This window comes from Salvelinus namaycush, unplaced genomic scaffold, assembly GCF_016432855.1.
Source record: "Salvelinus namaycush isolate Seneca unplaced genomic scaffold, SaNama_1.0 Scaffold148, whole genome shotgun sequence".
Classification (NCBI taxonomy): Eukaryota; Metazoa; Chordata; class Actinopteri; order Salmoniformes; family Salmonidae; genus Salvelinus; species Salvelinus namaycush.
The window spans coordinates 218,548-240,246 of record NW_024058208.1 but is presented as its reverse complement, the minus strand read 5'-3'; the positions used below and the strand labels follow the sequence as shown (position 1 = coordinate 240,246).

General features: G+C 46.2%; 1 protein-coding gene across 1 annotated transcript in view; it reads right to left on the bottom strand.

The window, feature by feature from the left end:
* Window positions 1-21,699, bottom strand: part of LOC120036840 (ras-related protein Rab-21) — a 33,769-nt gene that overhangs the window by 5,565 nt on the left and 6,505 nt on the right. Inside the window, exons 2-4 of the mRNA XM_038983153.1 lie at window positions 2,675-2,734; window positions 1,679-1,786; window positions 1,307-1,370 (exon numbers count right to left, since the gene is read on the bottom strand). Of these exons, the coding sequence (XP_038839081.1) occupies window positions 1,307-1,370; window positions 1,679-1,786; window positions 2,675-2,734 (232 nt within the window). The remainder of the gene's footprint in view (window positions 1-1,306; window positions 1,371-1,678; window positions 1,787-2,674; window positions 2,735-21,699) is intronic.

Sequence of the window (21,699 nt, the reverse complement as noted above, 5' to 3'; positions counted from 1 at the left end):
AACACCGTTACTATCTGGCCCAATTGGATTTTAGGTCGTTTTTCTGAAATATACAATCTGCAAAAAGCAAGACAGTTGGCGCAGATCTGTCATTCAGGCCATGTGCTTGCATTCATGACGAGATTAGATTGTTAGCCAGCTAGTTAAATTAGAACGTGTGACTAAAACCAGTGTGGTAAGGATTTTCTAGCATGAACATTTTTAGTCATCAACACATGCCATTGGTTGAAATAATAAATGTTGTATTGAATAAGTGTGTAATTTACATGATGGTTTCAGTAAGAAAACATGTTTCATAATGAACAACTAGCGTGTGCGTGTCATAACAAGCTCTCATTGGGAGGTTACCATGAAGTGTTTCTTTACATGACCTGACATCTAGTGGTGATATTACGAACTGCATCTCACTGCCTAGGTTGTGAACAGTGCAGTTTCAGATTGACTTTGAGACCTTGTTAATTAGTGTGCTTGTGGTGTTTCAGCACAGACACCTCTGTATTCTTATGCACTGCCATAGATAGGTACAACTTAAATATTTGTCTAAGAAGGTAAACTGAACAACGGTTTTTGTATTTACTTTCATATTTATTTAGGATATAGTAGCTTTTTGGTTGTTATCTTGTAAACAACAAATAGAATGTTCTTAAATGATGCGTTATTTTTATTATTTTGTTAAGAAATCATAATTTTGAGTATCTGTTAAACCTTTAGAACACAATTTGTGAGAAAAAAAAGTGTGTTTTTCATTCCACCTCTAAAAAAAACAATATATCGAAATCGGTGACTGTTGCCTCCCTAAAATCGGTATTGGACCCAAAATTCCCATATGGGTCGGGCTCTAGTTAAGATATCACATAAATATTTAGCAGGATGTAACCACAACAAGGTCAACAATTATTTCCTCCGTGCAACTCGTCCTGCATTTGAAAGGTTCCACAGCTGCTGGTCAGAGAGAACTTTGTGAACGTCAGGGTTGAAAGTTCTAGGCTTTAGTTTGGACATTTCAGAGGGAGAGAGCAATGGGATGTGTTTGGAGCACATTTAGCTGTCTGACAGCTTGTCTTACGTGACTGAAATTTGGAGGCAACAGAATATCCGAGACAATCAAACTATGTACTCGACTCCCTACATCCTGGCAACATTATAATGAAATTATTAGGATTTCTATTTAATTGCAGGGCCCGTAACTAAAATAAATTCTCTGCGCCCCTTCAAGATCGATCCATTTGCAAGAGTGAAATGTGACAGACAATAAAATAAGAAGTGTTGAAAAGTGAAAAGTTAGCTATGGTCTGCAATAACTTACCTACTATACATAAACAAATCTCATTCCCCAACATTTTTCTCAATTCTTTGACCCAGTTTTTCACCTACAAAGCAAAAAACATTACATTTCACATCGATTTACAGTTCAAGAAAACAAATTTCAACATTAGAACACGAGACACTGATGCAAATTAAATATGAATATGTAAATCAATAGAAAATATTTCAGTAATATATCTGGACATTTCTATGTAACACATTTTTGAAATTATGTTCTTCTCTTCAGAGGCTGTGTTCCTAATAGCACCCTGTTTCCCTATGGGCCCTGGTCAAATGTAGTGCATCGTATAGGGATTAGGGTGCTCTTTGGGACACAGCCCTGCTGTTCTCCCCCCGAGGAGATCATAGCTACCTTCTGGAAAGAGTCCTCATCTGTGATGTCATAGACCAATATGGCTCCGTTGGAGTCTCTGTAGTAGATGGGACCTAACGCGTGGAACCGCTCCTGACCTGCTGTATCCTGGGGTGGAGAGAGAGAGAGACCACCGTTCAAGCCTCTGGAAAAAGACTGTTTGAAACACTAACCATGGACAGTGACTGGCTACAGATTGGTGGCAAGAACAACATTACACACAAGAAGGAAGAAACACCTGCAAGCCAGACTGATTCAGCCAAATAATGTAAACGATGCATCTCTCTCTGCCTGCAACAGACTGACTCAAATCAAAATGGATGCCAAATTCATGTTCCTATTGCATCAAATGAGGCAGGACCATATGTTACACTGCAGGACCATATGTTACAGGACAGAGAGCGATCACTGCGGGACCATGTGTTACAGGACAGAGAGCGATCACTGCAGGACCATATGTAACAGGACAGAGAGATATCACTGCAGGACCATATGTTACAGGACAGAGAGAGATCACTGCAGGACCATGTGTTACAGGACAGAGAGAGATCACTGCAGGACCATGTGTAACAGGACAGAGAGATATCACTGCAGGACCATATGTTACAGGACAGAGAGAGATCACTGCAGGACCATGTGTTACAGGACAGAGAGAGATCACTGCAGGACCACGTGTTACAGGACAGAGAGAGATCACTGCAGGACCATGTGTTACAGGACAGAGAGAGATCACTGCAGGACCATGTGTTACAGGACAGAGAGAGATCACTGCAGGACCATGTGTTACAGGACAGAGAGATCACTGCAGGACCATGTGTTACAGGACAGAGGGAGATCACTGCAGGACCATGTCATTTCTTCGAGGAGGAACAGGAAGTCAAAGCAGATGAAGGGATCTACATCCTGTTCCCCATATGAGCCCTGGTCAAAAGCAGTGCACCATGTATTTTGGGACCCAGAGGAGTGTCCGACACGCTGAGAGAGAGCAGGCCTTACCCATATGGCCAGGTTCACCCTCTTCCCTGTGATGTTGAGCTTCTTGGTGAGGAAGGAGGCCTGGAAGAGACAAAAACACATTAGTCACGTGTCTGGAGAAACACACACAGTAACAGGCCCTGTTTTAACTGACACAGTATTAACTAGATTCAGCTCCTATCAACAAGGTGCTGTGAAGAAACACGTAAGACGCACAGGGAGGAACAGGGACAGACATCAGCTGTGACACGGGCCCAGGTGAACAGGGACAGACGTCAGCTGAGACACGGGCCCTGGTGAACAGGGACAGACATCAGCTGTGACACGGGCCCTGGTGAACAGGGACAGACGTCAGCTGTGACACGGGCCCTGGTGAACAGGGACAGACGTCAGCTGTGACACGGGCCCTGGTGAACAGGGACAGACATCAGCTGTGACACGGGCCCTGGTGAACAGGGACAGGGATAGGCTCCCCCTTGCCAAGTCTTGCCTGGCAGTGGATGTGTGTCATTGGGAAAACGATCCCCTTTTAGCCCAGTCATCTACCTGGAAAACCATTCCGTGGGGAACACGTTCCTTCTTAGTATGTAACAACTACACTATATACTTTGACAACTTTAGTAAGTCAAGTCATTCTGTTCCCATCCACAATCTCTGTTGCGGTAACATCATCATCATCTCTACATTCTCTTCCTCATTAAGACACAAAGGGATTCCATAATGAAAAGAGCTCTGTTGAGAAATGAAGACATTTAGTTGAATGGGTGTTCTACTCAGGAAAGGGTAGGCAATAACTTTATAATTCACCCGACTGTCAGAGGAAAGATTACCAGAAAGGAGATCCTAATTTCTTTCTCAGACTGACATTTCAGCATCTGCCTGCCTCTGAGCTTTAGATTTGTAATAGAACTGACAGTTTGAGAGAGTGAGAGAAACAGATAATGAGTTTTAAAACAGCATGAAGATACAACAACATCTGCTAATGTCATTAAGGCCCAGTCAGATTTACTAGGCTAGCTGAGGACATATTGCATGTCATTAAGGCCCAGTCAGATTGACTAGGCTAGCTGAGGACACATTGTATCCCCGCTCTCAGTCCACCAGCATATGATCACAATCACGTGTTGCTCAGCAGGGTTCTAGAATTCCAGTCAGTCCCCTGTATCCACGGCAACACGCTATCCAGATAGTACAGTAGAACAGCTCAGTCACGTAGGCTAATCCAGGAAAACCTGAGGATACTGATGGGATTACTAGGCCTTGTTAAAAACATTGGGGAGCAGCAGTGCTAGCTGCGTCACTACAGATCCTGGTTCGATTTCAGGCTGTGTTGCAGCCGACCGCAACCGGGTGACCCATGAGGCGGCGCACAATTGGCCCAGCGTCATCCAGATTAGGGCAGGGTTTGGCCACCTGGGATGTCATCGTCCCATCACGCTCCTTGTGGCGGGCCGAGCGCATGCACGGTTGTCAGCTGTACGGTGTTTCCTCCGACACATTGGTGCGGCTGGCTTCCGGGTTAAGCGAGCATTGTGTCAAGAAGCAGTGCGGCTTGGCTGGGTCTTGTTTTGGAACACGCACGGCTCTCGACCTTCGCCTCTCCCGAGTCCGTACGGGAGTTGCAGCGATGGGACAAGACTAACTACCAATTGGATACCACGAAATTGGGGAGAAAAAGGGGTAAAAAATAACTAAAAAATCCATTGGAGAGCATTTAGATGTGGTTTTTCTTTGGATACAGATTCATAACTGATGAATGTCAGGGAAAGTAATCTGAAGACGAAGCCTACTGTGTGAGGTATGATAGTTGGGTAAATGATTGACAATCAGTGTTCAGTTCATACATGACGCAACACCTCTCAAATGTTGTCGTTATGGTTTTTCTTTCTGCAGCTATAAGACAAGACAACACAGGCCAGGCCATTTCCACACGTTTCAGCCAGGCATCCAGACGCCCAGTTAGAGTAGAGACATGTTCAAAATGTGCCTTGGTGGAGGATGACAAAGACTGCATATTGGTTCCTGCCTCACAACTAAACCAGTTACCTCCAAAGCATCTCGTTTTCCTCCAAGACAGAAACTAACAATGAAAGTGAAAAGGTGTGAACTCAGACAACATACCACATCACAATCACAAACAACCTTTCTCCAGCAGGAAGGTATTTTACCCAGGATCCTCTCATTAGCTTCTAGAGCTGGCCAGTATCTCTAGTCGGCTCTGGGCAGAGCTAATGACCCGGCTGTCTGCCTGGAGCCTCTGTCTCTCAGCCAGGAACAGCCCAGTGATGACTGACCAATAAAAAGCTTTTGGCTGCTCTGAAGAGGTGGAGACTAACAGAGGAATAAATAAAGTGTCCTGAGGAGAATTGAAGTCTGAGGGAGAGAGAGACAAAGAGCTCTGACAGAGAGAGGAATGAGGTGAGACCAGGGCCGGACCTCTCATTAGGCAAGATTAGGCAGATTGACAAGGGCGACATTTTCTGAGCTCAACTGACCAAGACGCACCCCCAACAACACATAAAACCTCACATAATTCTGCCCAAAAACAATGACAATTTCTCTCAACCAGTGGCATATTGGCGCTGATGCCGCGCTGTGATAAGCAGTGCCCACTTTGTCAACGGCAGGGACACAAAATATTTATCTTGTCCATTACCAGCGTTCCTCTCCAGCGTGCTGTTGGAGAGATTGGTCGCTGCAGCACTCCACCAACATTACGACAAAAAACGAATCTAACATAAATGTATCAGATATAGGATAAGGTAGAAAGAGTATGTGGCATTTTCTGTAGCCTTCAGCCTGGAGATAAAATGGATGACAAAGTAATGAGACTGAAACTTTTATAAGAGAAAATACTTCTGCATTTCCCGCTGTGTAAACACAATGCAAACAGACTCAGGATATCTCCTCCTGATAAAGTTGGGTAGCTGATATCCACAGTTTAAATAGCCAGATTGATTAGTCACAGGAATCAGGACTAATAAAGCCAATGTAACGGCCTGTTTTACAGACGGTGGGCGTAACACACGGATGGGCATTCAGAACATTCCATTGAGGGCCGATGTAACAGTACAGCTTCCGTCCCTCTCCTCGCCCCTACCTGGGCTCGAACCAGGGACCCTCTGCACACATAGACAACAGCCACCCTCGAAGCATCGCTCCACAAAAGCCGCAGCCCTTGCAGAGCAAGGGGAACAACTACTTCAAGGTCTCAGAGCGAGTGACGTCACCGATTGAAACGCTATTAACGCACACCCCACTAACTAGCTAGTCATTTCACATCGGTTACACCAACATGGTAGGCTACAGCCCAGTAACTAGCTAGTCATTTCACATCGGTTACACCGACATGGTAGGCTACACCCCAGTAACTAGCTAGTCATTTCACATCGGTTACACTGACATGGTAGGCTACACCCCAGTAACTAGCTAGTCATTTCACATCGGTTACACCGACATGGTAGGCTACAGCCCAGTAACTAGCTAGTCATTTCACATCGGTTACACCGACATGGTAGGCTACAGCCCAGTAACTAGCTAGTCATTTCACATCGGTTACACCGACATGGTAGGCTACAGCCCAGTAACTAGCTAGTCATTTCACATCGGTTACACCGACATGGTAGGCTACAGCCCAGTAACTAGCTAGTCATTTCACATCGGTTACACCGACATGGTAGGCTACAGCCCAGTAACTAGCTAGTCATTTCACATCGGTTACACCGACATGGTAGGCTACACCCCAGTAACTAGCTAGTCATTTCACATCGGTTACACCGACATGGTAGGCTACAGCCCAGTAACTAGCTAGTCATTTCACATCTGTTACACCGACATGGTAGGCTACAGCCCAGTAACTAGCTAGTCATTTCACATCGGTTACACCGACATGGTAGGCTACAGCCCAGTAACTAGCTAGTCATTTCACATCGGTTACACCGACATGGTAGGCTACAGCCCAGTAACTAGCTAGCCATTTCACATCGGTTACACCGACATGGTAGGCTACACCCCAGTAACTAGCTAGTCATTTCACATCGGTTACACCGACATGGTAGACTACACCCCAGTAACTAGCTAGTCATTTCACATCGGTTACACCGACATGGTAGGCTACAGCCCAGTAACTAGCTAGTCATTTCACATCGGTTACACCGACATGGTAGGCTACACCCCAGTAACTAGCTAGTCATTTCACATCGGTTACACCGACATGGTAGGCTACAGCCCAGTAACTAGCTAGTCATTTCACATCTGTTACACCGACATGGTAGGCTACAGCCCAGTAACTAGCTAGTCATTTCACATCGGTTACACCGACATGGTAGGCTACAGCCCAGTAACTAGCTAGTCATTTCACATCGGTTACACCGACATGGTAGGCTACAGCCCAGTAACTAGCTAGCCATTTCACATCGGTTACACCGACATGGTAGGCTACAGCCCAGTAACTAGCTAGCCATTTCACATCGGTTACACCGACATGGTAGGCTACACCCCAGTAACTAGCTAGTCATTTCACATCGGTTACACCGACATGGTAGACTACACCCCAGTAACTAGCTAGTCATTTCACATCGGTTACACCGACATGGTAGGCTACAGCCCAGTAACTAGCTAGTCATTTCACATCTGTTACACCGACATGGTAGACTACAGCCCAGTAACTAGCTAGTCATTTCACATCGGTTACACCGACATGGTAGACTACACCCCACTAACTAGCTAGTCATTTCACATCGGTTACACCGACATGGTAGGCTACACCCCAGTAACTAGCTAGTCATTTCACATCGGTTACACCGACATGGTAGGCTACAGCCCAGTAACTAGCTAGTCATTTCACATCGGTTACACCGACATGGTAGACTACACCCCACTAACTAGCTAGTCATTTCACATCGGTTACACCGACATGGTAGGCTACAGCCCAGTAACTAGCTAGTCATTTCACATCGGTTACACCGACATGGTAGACTACACCCCAGTAACTAGCTAGTCATTTCACATCGGTTACACCGACATGGTAGACTACACCCCACTAACTAGCTAGTCATTTCACATCGGTTACACAGACATGGTAGGCTACAGCCCAGTAACTAGCTAGTCATTTCACATCGGTTACACCGACATGGTAGGCTACAGCCCAGTAACTAGCTAGTCATTTCACATCGGTTACACAGACATGGTAGGCTACAGCCCAGTAAGCACGGGTCTTTTTTATGTGCTGTCCGGGACCGCAGTCTTTTTGTTGTGTTTTACAAAATGGTAGACCTATCACATACAGCGCCTTCAGAAAGCATTCAGACCTCTTGACTTTTTCCACATTGTTAGGTTACAGACTTAATCTAAAATTGATTAAAAAAAAAAAATCCCCTCAATCTACACACAATACCCCATAATGACAAAGGAAAAACAGTTTTTGAAAGTTTTGCTAATTTATATAAAAAAATAAAAATAAATAAATAAACGGAAATATCACATTTACATAAGTATTCAGACCCTTTACTCTGTACTGTCAGTACTTTGTTGAGGCACCTTTGGCAGCGATTACAGCCGGTGTAGGCAGTCATTGTAAATAAGAATTTGTTCTTAACTGACTTGCCTAGTTAAATTTAAAAAACTAGATATAAAACAAATAACTTCCAGGCCGACTGTAATTTGCATTGGTCTCCTACAGCAAACTAGGCAAGCAGAGGGGGAAGGTGAGGAAGTGAGTCAGAGACCTTTCAGACAGCAGATATAATGACTACAGCAACCCAAAGAAACCGTTCGTCTCCAAGGAAGCAGAACCACAGCTCAACTTGCTGCCAAACTGATGGTTTAACACATTCATGAATCTGTGGATCTGTTGGCAGATGGTCAGGCTGTGGGCCTCCAACTCTCATGTCTGCTTATCTTCCTACAGCGATGTTTAGCCCCCTACAACAATCTGATCCAATCCCAAAGGTCAGCTCAGGTCAACGTCCAAGCTTCCTACAGCGATGTTTAGCCCCCTACAACAATCTGATCCAATCCCCAAGGTCAGCTCAGGTCAACGTCCAAGCTTCCTACAGCGATGTTTAACCCCCTACAACAATCTGATCCAATCCCCTTGAACCATTTCCTTACCATATCTCTTCCTCATCAGATGGATATTGCTCATGGCTCTGTTCCTCAAGTAACAAGTGATGGAATGGAAGACATAGAAGCTTATGGAAAAGCAGGACATGAAAGCTTCATTTCCAGTCAGGATTGATCTTCATTTCCCTTCCCATTAGACCTATACACTGTACAGTACCAAGGCACAGCCTCTCTCTCATATTCTACTATTAGATCTGATCAATAAAACACACTTAGCATCCATTCTCTATGGAGGTCATTATTGACTGACTGCACCTTGAAGTCACCAAGTAGAAGGGCTGTAAACGGAAACCTCCCATTACATCATGAGAGCCTGTCAACCTGACATTATTACCTCCCATTACATCATCAGGGCCTGTCAACCTGACATTAATACCTCCCATTACATCATGAGGGCCTGTCAACCTGACATTATTACCTCCCATTACATCATCAGGGCCTGTCAACCTGACATTAATACCTCCCATTACATCATGAGGGCCTGTCAACCTGACATTACTACCTCCCATTACATCATGAGGGCCTGTCAACCTGACATTACTACCTCCCATTACATCATGAGGGCCTGTCAACCTGACATTAATACCTCCCATTACATCATGAGAGCCTGTCAACCTGACATTACTACCTCCCATTACATCATCAGGGCCTGTCAACCTGACATTAATACCTCCCATTACATCATGAGGGCCTGTCAACCTGACATTACTACCCCCCATTACATCATGAGGGCCTGTCAACCTGACATTAATACCCCCCATTACATCATGAGGGCCTGTCAACCTGACATTACTACCTCCCATTACATCATGAGGGCCTGTCAACCTGACATTACTACCTCCCATTACATCATGAGGGCCTGTCAACCTGACATTAATACCTCCCATTACATCATGAGAGCCTGTCAACCTGACATGAATACCTCCCATTACATCATGAGAGCCTGTCAACCTGACATGACTACCTCCCATTACATCATGAGGGCCTGTCAACCTGACATTAATACCTCCCATTACATCATGAGGGCCTGTCAACCTGACATTAATACCTCCCATTACATCATGAGGGCCTGTCAACCTGACATTAATACCTCCCATTACATCATGAGGGCCTGTCAACCTGACATTAATACCTCCCATTACATCATGAGGGCCTGTCAACCTGACATTAATACCTCCCATTACATCATGAGGACCTGTCAACCTGACTGACATTAATACCTCCCATTACGTCATGAGGGCCTGTCAACCTGACATTATTACCTCCCATTACATCATGAGGGCCTGTCAACCTGACATTAATACCTCCCATTACATCATGAGGACCTGACATTAATACCTCCCATTACATCATGAGGGCCTGTCAACCTGACATTATTACCTCCCATTACATCATGAGGGCCTGTCAACCTGACATTAATACCTCCCATTACATCATGAGGGCCTGTCAACCTGACATTAATACCTCCCATTACATCATGAGGGCCTGTCAACCTGACATTAATACCTCCCATTACATCATGAGGGCCTGTCAACCTGACATTAAAACCTCCCATTACATCATGAGGGCCTGTCAACCTGACATTAATACCTCCCATTACATCATGAGGGCCTGTCAACCTGACATTAATACCTCCCATTACATCATGAGGGCCTGTCAACCTGACATTAAAACCTCCCATTACATCATGAGGGCCTGTCAACCTGACATTAATACCTCCCATTACATCATGAGGGCCTGTCAACCTGACTGACATTAATACCTCCCATTACATCATGAGGGCCTGTCAACCTGACATTAATACCTCCCATTACATCATGAGGGCCTGTCAACCTGACATTAATACCTCCCATTACATCATGAGGGCCTGTCAACCTGACATTAATACCTCCCATTACATCATGAGGGCCTGTCAACCTGACATTACTACCTCCCATTACATCAGCCTGTCAACCTGACATTAATACCTCCCATTACATCATGAGAGCCTGTCAACCTGACATTAAAACCTCCCATTACATCATGAGGGCCTGTCAACCTGACATTACTACCTCCCATTACATCATGAGGGCCTGTCAACCTGACATTACTACCTCCCATTACATCATGAGGGCCTGTCAACCTGACATTAATACCTCCCATTACATCATGAGGGCCTGTCAACCTGACATTAATACCTCCCATTACATCATGAGGGCCTGTCAACCTGACATTACTACCCCCCATTACATCATGAGGGCCTGTCAACCTGACATTAATACCTCCCATTACATCATGAGGGCCTGTCAACCTGACATTAATACCTCCCATTACATCAGCCTGTCAACCTGACATTAATACCTCCCATTACATCATGAGAGCCTGTCAACCTGACATTAATACCTCCCATTACATCATGAGAGCCTGTCAACCTGACATGACTACCTCCCATTACATCATGAGGGCCTGTCAACCTGACATTAATACCTCCCATTATATCATGAGGACCTGTCAACCTGACTGACATTAATACCTCCCATTACGTCATGAGGGCCTGTCAACCTGACATTATTACCTCCCATTACGTCATGAGGGCCTGTCAACCTGACATTATTACCTCCCATTACATCATGAGGGCCTGTCAACCTGACATTAATACCTCCCATTACATCATGAGGGCCTGTCAACCTGACATTAATACCTCCCATTACATCATGAGGGCCTGTCAACCTGACATTAATACCTCCCATTACATCATGAGGGCCTGTCAACCTGACATTAATACCTCCCATTACATCATGAGGGCCTGTCAACCTGACATTAATACCTCCCATTACATCATGAGGGCCTGTCAACCTGACATTAATACCTCCCATTACATCATGAGGGCCTGTCAACCTGACATTACTACCTCCCATTACATCATGAGGGCCTGTCAACCTGACATTACTACCTCCCATTACATCATGAGGGCCTGTCAATCTGACATTAATACCTCCCATTACATCATGAGGGCCTGTCAACCTGACATTAATACCTCCCATTACATCATGAGGGCCTGTCAACCTGACATTACTACCTCCCATTACATCATGAGGGCCTGTCAATCTGACATTACTACCTCCCATTACATCATGAGGGCCTGTCAACCTGACATTAATACCTCCCATTACATCATGAGAGCCTGTCAACCTGACATTAATACCTCCCATTACATCATGAGAGCCTGTCAACCTGACATTACTACCTCCCATTACATCATGAGGGCCTGTCAACCTGACATTATTACCTCCCATTACATCATGAGAGCCTGTCAACCTGACATTACTACCTCCCATTACATCAGCCTGTCAACCTGACATTAATACCTCCCATTACATCATGAGGGCCTGTCAACCTGACATTAATACCTCCCATTACATCATGAGGGCCTGTCAACCTGACATTACTACCTCCCATTACATCATGAGGGCCTGTCAACCTGACATTACTACCTCCCATTACATCATGAGGGCCTGTCAACCTGACATTACTACCTCCCATTACATCATGAGGGCCTGTCAACCTGACATTACCACCTCCCATTACATCATGAGGGCCTGTCAACCTGACATTAAAACCTCCCATTACATCATGAGGGCCTGTCAACCTGACATTAAAACCTCCCATTACATCATGAGGGCCTGTCAACCTGACATTAATACCTCCCATTACATCATGAGGGCCGGTCAACCTGACATTAATACCTCCCATTACATCATGAGGGCCTGTCAACCTGACATTAATACCTCCCATTACATCATGAGGGCCTGTCAACCCGACATTAATACCTCCCATTACATCATGAGGGCCTGTCAATCTGACATTAATACCTCCCATTACATCATGAGGGCCTGTCAACCTGACATTAATACCTCCCATTACATCATGAGGGCCTGTCAACCTGACATTAATACCTCCCATTACATCATGAGGGCCTGTCAACCTGACATTATTACCTCCCATTACATCATGAGGGCCTGTCAACCTGACATTAATACCTCCCATTACATCATGAGGGCCTGTCAACCTGACATTAATACCCCCCATTACATCATGAGGGCCTGTCAACCTGACATTACTACCTCCCATTACAACATGAGGGCCTGTCAACCTGACATTAATACCTCCCATTACATCATGAGGGCCTGTCAACCTGACATTAATACCTCCCATTACATCATGAGGGCCTGTCAACCTGACATTAATACCTCCCATTACATCATGAGGGCCTGTCAACCTGACATTAATACCCCCCATTACATCATGAGGGCCTGTCAACCTGACATTACTACCTCCCATTACAACATGAGGGCCTGTCAACCTGACATTATTTAGGCTATTTCTTTCCATTTAAATCCCTTGGTCTGCGAATCTTCCTGAAATAGCAGCTAGCTCTAACAGGAAGCCTCCTGGCTGCAACACCTCCTGCATCACTTCACACCCCCTGGGTTCAAGTGTTGTTTGAAATCTTAAGAATTTTTTCCCTTTAAAAAGGAACGATTCACCCATTTTGAATGTTAAATCTCTGAGCTACGTTCTATCTATTCCAGGGGTCATAAGTAGTGCACTATATAGGAGATATAAGGGGCCATTTGGGATGCAGCCCCTCTCCAGCATAGCCTTTCTGCAGCCTGGATCCATCTAAAGGTATTATTTTAATGCATTTCCTAGCATGCTTCCTGGCATCCAATCGCAGCGCAGGAGGCAAGAAAATTAACATACAGAGGGGGTGTAAGAATAGCTTCTCTCAGGGACTGTAGGTGATATCAATGTAAAGGCTGTATGGATAGACTCAGATGGAGAATTTAAGGTCGATGTAGGGCTCTGGTCAAAAGTAGCACTACAAGCCCTTAACCAACAATGCTTTAAGAAGTTAAGGAAAATAAACTCAGCAAAAAAAGAAGTGTCCCTTTTTCAGGACCTTGTCTTTCAAAGATAATTCGGAAAAATCAAAATAACTTCACAGATCTTCATTGTAAAGTGTTTAAACACTGTTTCCTATGCTTGTTCAATGAACCATAAACAATTAATGAACATGCACCTGTGGAACGGTCGTTAAGACACAGCTTACAGACAGTAGACAATTAAGGTCACAGTTATGAAAACTTAGGACACTAAAGAGGCCTTTCCACTGACTCTGGAAAACAACAAAAGAAAGATGCCCATGGTCCCTGCTCATCTGCGTGAACGTGCCTTAGGCCTGCTGCAAGGAGGCATGAGGACTGCAGATGTGGCCATATCCGTACTGTGAGACGCCTAAGACAGCGCTACAGGGAGACAGGACGGACAGCTGATCGTCCTCGCAGTGGCAGACCACGTGTAACAACACCTGCACAGGATCAGTACATCCGAACATCGCATCTGCGGGACAGGTACAGGATGACAACAACTGCCCGAGTTACACCAGGAACGCACAATCCCGCCATCAGTGCTCAGACTGTCCGCAATAGGCTGAGAGAGGCTGGAGGCCTGTTGTAAGGCAGGTCCTCACCAGACATCACAGGCAACAACGTCGCCTATGGGCACAAACCCACCGTTGCTGGACCAGACAGGACTGGCAAAAAGTGCTCTTCACTGATGAGTCACAGTTTTGTCTCACCAGGGGTGATGGTTGGATTCGTGTTTATCATCGAAGGAATGAGCGTTACACCGAGGCCTGTACTCTGGAGCAGGATCGATTTGGAGGTGGAGGGTCCGTCATGGTCTGGGGCGGTGTCTCAGCATCATCGGACTGAGCTTGTTGTCATTGCAGGCAATCTCAACGCTGTGTGTTACAGGGAAGACATACTCCTCCCTCATGTGGTACCCTTCCTGCAGGCTCATCCTGACATGACCCTCCAGCATGATTTCCTGCAAGACAGGAATGTCAGTGTTCTGCCATAGCCAGCGAAGAGCCCGGATCTCAATCCCATTGAGCACGTCTGGGAGCTGTTGGATCGGAGGCTGAGGGCTAATGCCATTCGACCCCAGAAATGTCCGGGAACTTGCAGGTGCCTTGGTGGAAGAGTGGTGTAACATCTCACAGCAAGAACTGGCAAATCTGGTGCAGTCCATGAGGAGATGCACTGCAGTACTTAATGCAGCTGGTGGCCACACCAGATACTGACTGTTACTTTTGATTTTGACCCCCCCCTTTGTTCAGGGACACATTATTCCATTTCTGTTAGTCACATGTCTGTCAAACTTGTTCAGTTTATGTCTCAGTTGTTGAATCTTATGTTCATACAAATATTTACACGTTAAATTTGCTGAAAATAAACGCAGTTGACAGTGAGAGGACGTTTCTTTTTTTGCAGAGTTTAAGTGTTAAGTAAAAAATAGAAAATAAAAGTAACAAATAATTCAACAGCAGCAGTAAAATAACAATAGCGAGGCTATATACAGGGGGTACCGGTACTGAGTCAATGTGGAGGTTATATACAGGGGGTACCGGTACAGAGTCAATGTGGAGGCTATATACAGGGGGTACCGGTACAGAGTCAATGTGGAGGCTATATACAGGGGGTACCGGTACAGAGTCAATGTGGAGGCTATATACAGGGGGTACCGGTACTGAGTCAATGTGGAGGCTATATACAGGGGGTACCGGTACTGAGTCAATGTGGAGGCTATATACAGGGGGTACCGGTACTGAGTCAATGTGGAGGCTATATACAGGGGGTACCGGTACTGAGTCAATGTGGAGGCTATATACAGGGGGTACCGGTACTGAGTCAATGTGGAGGCTATATACAGGGGGTACCGGTACTGAGTCAATGTGGAGGCTATATACAGGGGGTACCGGTACTGAGTCAATGTGGAGGCTATATACAGGGGGTACCGGTACTGAGTCAATGTGGAGGCTATATACAGGGGGTACCGGTACTGAGTCAATGTGGAGGCTATATACAGGGGGTACCGGTACTGAGTCAATGTGGAGGCTATATACAGGGGGTACCGGTACTGAGTCAATGTGGAGGCTATATACAGGGGGTACCGGTACAGAGTCAATGTGGAGGCTATATACAGGGGGTACCGGTACTGAGTCAATGTGGAGGCTATATACAGGGGGTACCGGTACTGAGTCAATGTGGAGGCTATATACAGGGGGTACCGGTACTGAGTCAATGTGGAGGCTATATACAGGGGGTACCGGTACTGAGTCAATGTGGAGGCTATATACAGGGGGTACCGGTACTGAGTCAATGTGGAGGCTATATACAGGGGGTACCGGTACTGAGTCAATGTGGAGGCTATATACAGGGGGTACCGGTACTGAGTCAATGTGGAGGCTATATACAGGGGGTACCGGTACTGAGTCAATGTGGAGGCTATATACAGGGGGTACCGGTACTGAGTCAATGTGGAGGCTATATACAGGGGGTACCAGTACAGTCAACGTGTGGGGGCACTGGTTAGTGAAGGTAATTGAGGTAATATGTACATGTAGGTAAAGGTAAAGTAACTATGCATAGATAATAAACAGACAGAAGCAGCAGTGTAAAAGAGGGGTCTGGGTGGCCATTTGATTAGCTGTTCAGGAGTCTTATGGCTTGGGGGTAGAAGCTGTTAAGAAACCTTTTGGACCTAGACACCTGGAATAGGGTACCATTTGGTGCAAAGCCTTATCTCTGCAGTGCTAACCTATTATACCCTACAGCTGCCTCAACTGACACTTTCTGCTTACCATCAACACTTAGATAGTATCCTGATACTCTTGGTTGGTCATCAACACTTAAGATAGTATCCTGATACTCTTGGTTGGTCATCAACACTTAGATAGTATCCTGATACTCTTGGTTGGTCATCAACACTTAGATAGTATCCTGATACTCTTGGTTGGTCATCAACACTTAGATAGTATCCTGATACTCTTGGTTGGTCATCAACACTTAGATAGTATCCTGATACTCTTGGTTGGTCATCAACACTTAGATAGTATGCTGATACTCTTGGTTGGTCATCAACACTTAGATAGTATCCTGATACTCTTGGTTGGTCCTGATACTCTTGTTTGTGCCGTCTTGCCAGGCCAACCCTATGTTAATTTCAACCATAAGAGTTGGCAAGACATCACCAACAGATCCAGGAACAAGGTTAACTGCAACCTGCATGGAAAAATAAACTAAAATAGGCCTAGAGCATCCACCTCCAATCCTGATCCATAACACTTAACATTGGGGGATGTGAAACATGCAGGTTAAGCTATTAGCAGCACAGAAGCGTACCCCTCTCTGGGCTAGATGACGATCCTTTGACCTAGACTCACATCATTACAAATCTCTGGCTGGCTGCTAAGGCCTTTCCACTGACCATGCCTGATCTGCAATACATCACGTGGTTGTGTGTAATGTGTGTGTGTGAGAACTAGGCCTATGTGTACGGAAGAGGGAAAGCAGTTCGATGTGATCTGTTATATATTTCACCATGACCTACCTACCCATCAGTCAACTGATCAATCCACTTACCAAGTCTACAGTGGGCCTTCCTACCAGACCTTCCAGTTTAGTGGGCAGACAAAGGTGGGTGATGGTATCAGCAGTAGGATGTCAGTGAAACTGGATCACTGGGAGCTGTTTCCTATTCATTAGGACACACGTTTTGCAACAGAAAAACATGCATTTCAAACTCAGGGAGTCCTTCCCAATTTCTATAAATTTTCTCCAGTTTGGTGCCTAATGAATATGACCCAGGAGAGGAGGACAGCCAGGGCATGGCTGCCTCCCCCAGGGCATGGCTGCCTCCCCCAGGACAGCCCAGGGCATGGCTTACTCCCCCAGGGCATGGCTGCCTCTCCCAGGACAGCCCAGGGCATGGCTGCCTCCCCCTGGACAGCCCAGGGCATGGCTGCCTCCCCCAGGGCATGGCTGCCTCCCCCAGGACAGCCCAGGACATGGCTGCCTCCCCCAGGACATGGCTGCCTCCCCCAGGACAGCCCAGGGCATGGCTGCCTCCCCCAGGACAGCCCAGGGCATGGCTGCCTCCCCCAGGACAGCCCAGGGCATGGCTGCCTCTCCCAGCAGCCATGTGGGGTGGGGGTGTTGGCTTTCAATGAGGGCTTATCACTCAAGTGGATGCTAAACACCTGCTTCTGTATCAAATCTTACGTTGTGATGTCATTATACATGGCAGTTAGGCCTCATTTGCATGTGAATGATTGGAATCTCTTGAAAGGAACAATATTCTAAACAGTTCAATTCAGCTGTATTGCAAATGGGGGAGGAAAGTATAAATATGTGTATTATATAAAAGTGACCTAATAAGAATATTCCCTCAAAAACAACACACGAGATCATTATAGATTCATTGTTAACTGGCCATTTCAATGACTTCCCAGGGACACACAACAAAAGGATGATTGTTATGCATGTTTGGGTTTTGTAACACCCCAGAAGCTCCAGTCCAGCATGTAGCCTACTAGACCAGAGAAACACAGACTGTTATTCACACAACGCACCAACCATGGCTGAATTATATTACCGGGTTCTGTAGCTTAAAAGATTAATAGGCTAAAACTTATATTCATATTTGAGTGTGATGAAACAAAGCTGGATTACAGCTCAGCATTCCAAATGGCACCCTATTCCCTATATAGTGCACTACCTTTGACCATAGAGCCCTGGTCAAAAGTAGTGCACTAAATAGCGAATAGGGTGCCATTTGGGATACTTCGTAGTCATCATGGGACTATGTCCAAACATTGCCTAATCGAGCTGACAGTTTGGACGAGTATTTAAATGAGAGTTAAGAGTCAGTCATGATTAACTAAACCTGAATTCTCTCCAGCTAACGAACTGCAAGTTATTCTCACCCCCCCCGTTTCTCCTTTACTGTTCAGCTGAGGAGTGTGTGAACCTAAAAGACAGTTACCCAAAACAATAGGCCTGGGTTGTGTTCATTAGGCAACAAACGGAAGGAACAGGACGGAAACGAGGGGACGGACTACTTAACCTGGAGTCCAATAAGAAACACTCCCATTTGTTTTCATTTGTGTGTCCTAATGAATACGACCCTACTCCTTCCTTCCTCCCTCTCTCCTTGTGGGAGGGTCAGGTTACAGCCAAGGCAGCGTTTTCACTAGAAACAAAAGCAACTTGGCTCTGAGGTAGCTGTGCTAGAAAACAGTCACTTTCCTTTTCTGACATGTAGAAACAAGGAGTCAGGAGCCTGTGTGGGAGGGTTTGTTAAAGAGTTTACAATACTGACAGCACAAAGCCAGTGAAGAGCTATTGATTACAATTCAGAGTTAGTCGACGAAACCTTTGGTGCCTTCTAAAAATGGACGGTTTATTAGGTTAACCATACGTAAACATGGGTGATATCTAAGCCTAACTGTTTACATAGCCTCATAGCCTGGTCCTCTCTTGGTTTCTTCCTAGGTTTTGGCCTTTTGAGGGAGTTTTTCCTAGCCACCGTGCTTCTACACCTGCATTGCTTGCGGTTTGGGGTTTTAGGCTGGGTTTCTGTTTGTGACATCAGCTGATGTAAGAAGGGCTTTATAAATACATTTGATTTGATTTGATTTACATGCAAGAAGAAAATAAATGCTAGGGCTATATTTTATCTACACTTCACAGCAGCCATTACTGTGGAGGTTAAACGGCTGTGGTGGCAGGCCAAGTCAATTCAGGACACTTTCTCTTCACCTGACCCTTGCTGACCTCTGGACAACGGGAGCGCGTCTAGGCCAGGCTAACAACCTGAGCGGGTCTAGGCTAAGCTAACAACCTGAGCGTGTCTAGGCTAAGCTAACAACCTGAGCGCGTCTAGGCTAAGCTAACAACCTGAGCGCGTCTAGGCTAAGCTAACAACCTGAGCGTGTCTAGGCTAAGCTAACAACCTGAGCGTGTCTAGGCTAAGCTAACAACCTGAGCGTGTCTAGGCTAAGCTAACAACCTGGGCCCAGTTTCCAGATAGCGATGGAATTAAGGCTTACGAGTGTTTTATCGATGCATCTTTCCTACAACGGCCAAAGTTGTAAAATGTTTCCCAAAACACCATGAAGAGAGAACGGTCACTAAGTGCGTCGTTGAGGCTTGGCTCACTAGTGTGAAAGGGTCTGAGGCCTAAGATGGCCTGAAGACAGGGTTCAGAACAGCTTGGCTCAGTAGTGTGAAAAGGGTCTGAGGCCTAGGATGGCCTGAAGACAGGGTTCAGAACAGCTTGGCTCAGTAGTGTGAAAAGGGTCTGAGGCCTAGGATGGCCTGAAGACAGGGTTCAGAACAGCTTGGCTCAGTAGTGTCAAAAGGTTCTGAGGCCTAGGATGACCTGAAGACAGGGTTCAGAACAGCTTGGCTCAGTAGTGTCAAAAGGTTCTGAGGCCTAGGATGACCTGAAGACAGGGTTCAGAACAGCTTGGCTCAGTAGTGTGAAAAGGGTCTGAGGCCTAGGATGGCCTGAAGACAGGGTTCAGAACAGCTTGGCTCAGTAGTGTGAAAAGGGTCTGAGGCCTAGGATGACCTGAAGACAGGGTTCAGAACAGCTTGGCTCAGTAGTGTGAAAAGGGTCTGAGGCCTAGGATGACCTGAAGACAGGGTTCAGAACAGCTTGGCTCACTAGTGTGAAAAGGGTCTGAGGCCTAGGATGGCCTGAAGACAGGGTTCAGAACAGCTTGGCTCAGTAGTGTGAAAAGGGTCTGAGGCCTAGGATGACCTGAAGACAGGGTTCAGAACAGCTTGGCTCAGTAGTGTGAAAAGGGTCTGAGGCCTAGGATGGCCTGAAGACAGGGTTCAGAACAGCTTGGCTCAGTAGTGTGAAAAGGGTCTGAGGCCTAGGATGGCCTGAAGACAGGGTTCAGAACAGCTTGGCTCAGTAGTGTGAAAAGGGTCTGAGGCCTAGGATGGCCTGAAGACAGGGTTCAGAACAGCTTGGCTCAGTAGTGTGAAAGGGTCTGAGGCCTAGGATGACCTGAAGACAGGGTTCAGAACAGCTTGGCTCAGTAGTGTGAAAAGGGTCTGAGGCCTAGGATGGCCTGAAGACAGGGTTCAGAACAGCTTGGCTCAGTAGTGTGAAAGGGTCTGAGGCCTAGGATGGCCTGAAGACAGGGTTCAGAACAGCTTGGCTCAGTAGTGTGAAAAGGGTCTGAGGCCTAGGATGGCCTGAAGACAGGGTTCAGAACAGCTTGGCTCAGTAGTGTGAAAAGGGTCTGAGGCCTAGGATGGCCTGAAGACAGGGTTCAGAACAGCTTGGCTCAGTAGTGTGAAAAGGGTCTGAGGCCTAGGATGGCCTGAAGACAGGGTTCAGAACAGCTTGGCTCAGTAGTGGGAAAAGGCTCTGAGGCCTAGGATGGCCTGAAGACAGGGTTCAGAACAGCTTGGCTCAGTAGTGTGAAAGGGTCTGAGGCCTAGGATGACCTGAAGACAGGGTTCAGAACAGCTTGGCTCAGTAGTGGGAAAAGGCTCTGAGGCCTAGGATGGCCTGAAGACAGGGTTCAGAACAGCTTGGCTCAGTAGTGTCAAAAGGGTCTGAGGCCTAGGATGACCTGAAGACAGGGTTCAGAACAGCTTGGCTCAGTAGTGTGAAAAGGGTCTGAGGCCTAGGATGACCTGAAGACAGGGTTCAGAACAGCTTGGCTCAGTAGTGTCAAAAGGGTCTGAGGCCTAGGATGGCCTGAAGACAGGGTTCAGAACAGCTTGGCTCAGTAGTGGGAAAAGGGTCTGAGGCCTAGGATGACCTGAAGACAGGGTTCAGAACAGCTTGGGGTTGGCAAGACTACTACACTACAACTAGCTTACATGACAGTAGAATTATGGGCTGGTGCCAAAGTTCACTCACAGTCTAGTCTGACTGCCTGTAGTGGTCTCGAAGTGGCTCATTTCATGGCTCATTTCAGAGGAAAGGGCAAACATGGCATAATATCTGCTAGGGGCTGTCCAGGCAAATCTTCTCCTGTTGTCATTCCGGCTGATGTTTCCATGGCATCA